Raw genomic sequence first — 6,227 nt, 5'->3', positions numbered from 1 at the left:
CCAGGAGGCATCCTGACCAGATGCCCGAGCCACCTCACCTGGCTCCTCTCGACATGGAGGAGCAGCGGCTCTACTCTGAGTCCTCCCCGGATGACTGAGCTCCTCACCCTAGCTCCCTTGTTGCTGCTGAAGAAAAATCCCCCCACAGCATGATGCCTCCACCACCATGTTTCACAGTGGGTCCTGTGGGTTTTGGCTCAAAGTAGTGTTTTTATTCCACAACAGCATTTTGCCTGCAGGCCAAACATTCAGTGTTGGTCTCTTTTGACCAAAACACATTCTTTCACATGTTTGCTGGGTTTCTCACACTTTAAAGAGCGTTTTTCTTGCATTTCTGAAAATATGGGGTATTCTTTGTTATGTCAAAGGGGTTTAAACTTCTCCAGAACTAGGAGAAACTGACCCCGTGTTCCTTGGTTTCCATGATAGTTCGGCCATTAATAAACCTCACAGGCCCATACCGAGATTAAATCACGTACTAGCAGACTTATCAAGTAATATGTTGCAGTTCTATCAGTTTTATTTGGTAAAAAGAAATGAAGTACAGGGTTATCCCCCCCCCACCCTTGTGATTTTCAGCACCACAACCAGCAAAATGTTGCTCTGGCTGCTGTAATTATCATATTGCATATTGCCTTTACACCTATATATCCCCCCTAATTTAGTCCAGCTGCAGCCTAATATCATACACTGCTTTTTGCTTATTACATATGAATAAAACACATCATTTGTGGATTTATCCTTAAATAAAAGCAACAACATCTGGTCCATTTCCAAGTGTCGCATTTATTCATATATTCCCAGAATGTAGTGACAAGCACTCCAAGGAACGAGGACTCTTCTCTGTACCACAGGCACAAATGAAACATGCCGTCTTGGCATTAGAACATAAGGCATAAGGTTTTAGTTTTACAAACGCTGTTCAGCTCTAAATCAGTGCGTAAGACATGATTAATAGATCAAACCCCCGCAAAAAAAAAAGAAAAAAGAAACTCACAGAGCAGCCAATCAGCACATGAAGCACAGAGGTTTCCTGTGCTTTAGTGAAATTAATATAAAGTATTTAAAAAGCAAACTAAATAAATATATTTTCAATACTGAATGCATTAAAAAAAAAACATACAAATGTGAAACCATTTGCCAGGTTTAACAGAAATCCATGAGTGCATAGATGATAATGTCACATAAAAAGCAACAATAGCAACGAATTGCTATGAAAAAACATTATGTGTATGTTAGGAGCTCAGAGAACATGAACCATTGATTTTCCAAACAAAGGAATATTAATGACATCATAAAGTAAACTTAAAGTAATATAAATAAAATCCTCTTTTTAACTTTCCCAAATTTCAGAGTGGCCTTGTTTCTTTTTAGAGACAGCAATTTAAAATCAGAACTTTGCTATTAGATAAAACAATTTCTAGAGTCCCTTTAAATTTCCACTATTTTTTGCTTTTCCTTTACATAATCCTCCAAAAATAGTGCAGGGGTCACAACTTATGTGAATGAGCTAGTGTAATAGACTCGGAAGACAGGTCTAAAGCAATTATATTAAATAATTTCTCAAGCGTTAATGAAAATATAGCTCACAAAAATAGCAACTAAACATGGATGCCTGAAGCACGACCGCACATAAAGCCCTGATCTCTGCCACATATGTGCGTCATATGAGCCAGACCCTACAGAAATATACTAAAGAAAACTCTTTGTGTTTCCCTGCAGCTCATCAGGAGAACAAACTACATTTATTTATCATCCTTTGTGGAGTTTTTTTTAGTCGCGACGGTTGGAGCCACAGAAGTGAAGCTAATTTTAAGAACCTGGGTTAAGAATCAGAAATCAGAACATAGAAACCAAAGGTGAAATAAAATCTTGTGTTTTAGTTTGATGCTATTAAAATTAGTTTTAAGAGGAGAGTACAATTGCAGTTTTTGACTTTATTCATCTTCGAAAAAGAAGACTTGCTTAAACAGCGGTTATAATACTATATTTTTAAGACAATAGTGTCATTTAAAACACACACTAAGCCCTGAGCTCATTACCCGCCACGTCTTTTCCATTATTTCCAATCATCTGTGAACAAATGAAACAGCAACAGCCAGCAAATGAAAGACATGAAATGAAAGCAGCTGGTGCCGGTATGTCCTGCAGCTCCCTTTATCTCTTTGTTCAGTGCCGGAGGGCTGTGTGGAGTTGAGACGGTGCTGCAGCTGAGGACCTCAGGGCTCCTGCAGGGCTCTCTGACAGTGGTAGAGGAGGCAGTCGGGCAGGTCGGGGACAGGGGAGCGCAGCCAGACGGCCAGCATGCCGGCATGCACGCGACAGTGCATGAGGCATGGCTGATCCTGCTGCAGGCAGCAAGCTACAATCGCTTCCACACCTGAGTGAAACAGCCAGGAACGTCACACACCAGGAACAACAGTGACTGTGTTATATACGAGCTTGGTTTTTTTAATTAAAATACTTGCTCCATTCCTTTATTTTATGTGATAAATCTTAATTATTACCATCAAAGCATATTTTACACGGTTTTACTACACAGTTGTTTATTCATACTTCAATGACTGCATGCAGCACATGTAGAAGCAAGCCTGGTACCCACACAAAAGAACAATAATGATGACCCGTAAGGTTAAATAATGGGAGCACACACAATTATTTCAAAAGTAGTCAGATTGTTTAAGGAATCAAACATCATCTGGTATCAGAAAAGCTGAAGAAATATTGAACTTTATGGATGGTGCCATTATAGGGGTATTCTGGACGGAGTTTCACCTTCCAACAGGACAACGACCTGAAACATGCTGCTAAAGCAACACTAGAGTGGCTTCAGGGGAAACATTTAAATGTGTTAGAATGGCCTAGTCAAAGTCCAAACGTCTAACCCATTGAAATCTGTGGATCCAAGTGACTTAAAGATTACAGTTCACAAGTAAAAACCATCCAGCGTGATGAAGTTTTGCTTTAAGAGATGGACAAAAATCCTAGTAGCAAAATTAGGCGAGCTCATACACTGCAAAAACGGAGCTAAAAATAAGTAACATGTCCTTGAAGTGAATGTATTTGTCTGTCCTTTGAGCAGGTAAAGATGATCTAAGATGTTTGCATTTAAAATAGGAACAAATCATCTCCAACATCTTATTTAAAGTGCAGTATATATATATATATATATATATATATATATATATATATATATATATATATATATATATATATATATATATATATATATATATATATACAAATACACTCACTTGAAGGAAATTTGACTTATTCTTAGTTCTGTTTTTGATGTGTAGAGACTGATCTGAAGACACTAAAAATGGCTATAAAAAGACTAACTTTGGGGGGGGGTGAACAGTTATGGACGGAGTAGTGTTCTGGTATTTGGTATTTTGTCCTTTTTATTCTTTACTTCACAATAAAAAATTAACACATCTTCAAACATGCAGCTATGTAAGAGAAATGCTGCAAACTCTCAATCCATTTCAACTCCAGGGTGTGAAGCAAACTAGACATGCAAAACGCAAAGAAGGAGCAAACGTGTGTGATTGTCAACTGCTTGTGTTGCGTTTTTTAAGCATTTATAACAGAGTCTGACCAAGAAACAAGCTTTACCTATAATTTCCACCACATGAAGCTGAAGCTCTCTCTTCAGTACATGGAGCGTAGCTGCGAGGGGATCCTGGTCGTCGTCTATCAGCGTCAGATTCAGCTTGGTGTCGTGCGAGTAGGCCAGCCACATGGCGCCGTACTCCTCGGTGGACAGCCTCAACGCTCTGCAGAGAACACAGTCGATTAATTAAATCACCGCGGAGCCACGTTTTACCACCAGAGCTCAGTAATACCCTCACCTGATGAAGCCTGTTAGAGGAAGCTTGTATGAGAACGGCGCTGTCTGCGGCGACCCAGCAGGCAGCTGCCAGGATATCGTTGCACACAGATCAAAGTGAACGGAGGGTCTCTTTACCGTTAGCAAATACTGACACACTGCTACACTGTGGCTTTTCAGCTCCTCTGAGGGACAGTCGCTCGCACAGGATACCTTCAGACACGGGAACAATCACAACAACACGGCGTTATATTCATAAAAAGGTGTACGGGTGGAACCCTTTATTAGGTTTCTGCTTCATAACGCACCTCCAGCTCTTCAGACTGGACCTGCAGTCGCATCTGCTGAAGGCAAAAGTCTGAGCGGTTGGAGACGAAGACAACAAGCACCACCGAGTCCTCCCTCTGCACGTGGCAGGCGGAGACATCCAGGCTTTGGTTGGAGCACAGCGAAGTGATTTCAGAGTGAGACAGAGCAGAAAGCTCCGCTGGAAGATGTGAGGAGAGACACGAGTCTCTGGACCTGTCCGGGTCTCCGTGCGCAGAAGGTTCAGCTGGGACGAGAGGAGGAGCGCCGGCCATCGGGTCAGCTGACTCTTCCTCTGCGCTGCAGGAGCCGTTCGGAGTAGCGGGGTCCCGGGGGAGTCCGTGTGTCTGTTCAGGCGAGGAAACGTCCAGGTCCGGCGAGTCCAGCAGGTTCTGAGGCAGCACGTTATCGGCACCATCGGAGGGCGAGGCGAGGGGGTTGCTCATTGGCTCGCTGCTCCCTGAAGCTTTGGGTTTTCTTCTGAAACGCTGGGATGTTGGCTCAGACTTCCCCATCTGGCAGAGGAAGAACAATTAGGCTCCAGTGCACATTTCCATGAATTCACTACATATTAGTATGGCTTACTTCTTTCAGGTTCAGATTTTAGCGAGCATCATTTAAATAATCGAGTATTTTTCTTCTTTTACATTAGTTTGAATTTGATCGGCGTGATTTCACAGAGCTAGGTTTTATCTTTCTCACTGGCGTCTAGGAGCGGTAAACTAGTAAAGCATAAACAAAAGGTCAGGAATAAACCAGCAGTCAGCACTGCAAAAAGGGAACTCAAAGTAAGTACAATTTTCTTGAAATGTTTGTATTTTTCCTTGATTTGAGCAGGTAAATAATACTATTTGCCAATGGAATAAGATTGTTGCACTTAAAGTAGGAACAATTCATCTTCATCATCTTATTTCAAGTGCAGAATAGCTAATAATCTTATTTTAGGTGTAAAAATACTCACCCCATTGGCAAATAATCTTATTAAGCTGTTCAAATCAAGGAAAAATATACTAATTTCAAGAAAATTGTACTTACTTTTAGTTCCCTTTTTGCAGTCAGGGAAGCCGGGTGGTGAATCTCAGCCTAACCCAAAGTCTTCATATAGCAAAGACCTGCAGAGGACCACAGCTCCAACTTAAGTGATGAACCCCACCCCCTTAAAGTGGGGATGCAGGCACTAAAATGCAGGACATGCCGTATAGAGACAACGTCATTCATATATTAATTTTAATGGAAATTTCTTCGTCTACTCAATTTTTTGAAATTCAGCCTGAACACTGCAAAAAGAGAACTAAAAATAGGTACAATTTTCTTGAAATGAATGTATTTGCCCTTGATTTGAGCAGGTAAATAAAATTATTTGCCAATGGAATGAGTATTTGTACCACTGAAATAAGATAATTAAGAAATACTGCACTTGAAATAAGGTGATGGAGATGAATTGTTCCTGTTTTAAGTGCAAAAATCTTATTCCATTGGCAAATAGTCCTATTTATCTACTCAAATCAAGGAAAAATACTTTGATTTAAAGAAAAAAATTGTTATTTTTAGGTCTATTTTTGCAGTGAAGGACTCGTCCCTCTTATCTCAAGCAGAACATGGTCCAGTGTTCGCCTCTTCTTAAGGGTACCCCTAAAGTCAGGTGAACTGAACTAACTTGTATGAAGAAATTAAAGTTTTTCAATGCGGGTTTGGAAACTGTCTCGTTGTCTCTGGGTATATGAAGCAGGTTTTTATCTCCCGATCAAATGAACGAACACAAAGAGGGATCTTCCTGTCGTCTGCACCCACTGACATCCATTTGTGTGCGGTTCCTGCATCAGCTCACCAGAGACACGGAGCTATGGGTGGCCAGACCCACAAACAGCGAGGACGCCAGCTGCTGTTTCTCCTGATCACATTCAGGGGTTGGTGTTTGACTGACGGAGCCGTCGGTGTCGCCCCGCTGGCTGGGGGACCGCACCGGGCTGGCGGCCTCCACCTGAGGAGCTTCTTCAGCAGTTTCCTTCTTGGCCAGATAGCCATCTCTGCCCCAGAGCCTCTTCACACCATCCAGCTTCAAAGCTGCAGAGCTGAACCACCACAAGAG

General features: G+C 41.6%; 1 protein-coding gene across 1 annotated transcript in view; it reads right to left on the bottom strand.

Moving 5' to 3' along the window:
- Positions 1-766: 766 nt before the first annotated feature.
- ap4e1 (adaptor related protein complex 4 subunit epsilon 1) overlaps positions 767-6,227 on the bottom strand; it is a 16,641-nt gene continuing 11,180 nt past the window's right edge. The window contains exons 17-21 of the mRNA XM_012880350.3: positions 5,967-6,210; positions 4,141-4,653; positions 3,855-4,045; positions 3,619-3,779; positions 767-2,380 (exon numbers count right to left, since the gene is read on the bottom strand). Of these exons, the coding sequence (XP_012735804.2) occupies positions 2,220-2,380; positions 3,619-3,779; positions 3,855-4,045; positions 4,141-4,653; positions 5,967-6,210 (1,270 nt within the window). The 3' untranslated portion in view covers positions 767-2,219. The remainder of the gene's footprint in view (positions 2,381-3,618; positions 3,780-3,854; positions 4,046-4,140; positions 4,654-5,966; positions 6,211-6,227) is intronic.

Source organism: Fundulus heteroclitus, chromosome 2, assembly GCF_011125445.2.
Source record: "Fundulus heteroclitus isolate FHET01 chromosome 2, MU-UCD_Fhet_4.1, whole genome shotgun sequence".
Lineage (NCBI taxonomy): Eukaryota > Metazoa > Chordata > Actinopteri > Cyprinodontiformes > Fundulidae > Fundulus > Fundulus heteroclitus.
The sequence above is the reverse complement of the archived record's forward strand: the minus strand, read 5'-3'. Positions and strand labels throughout refer to the sequence as shown.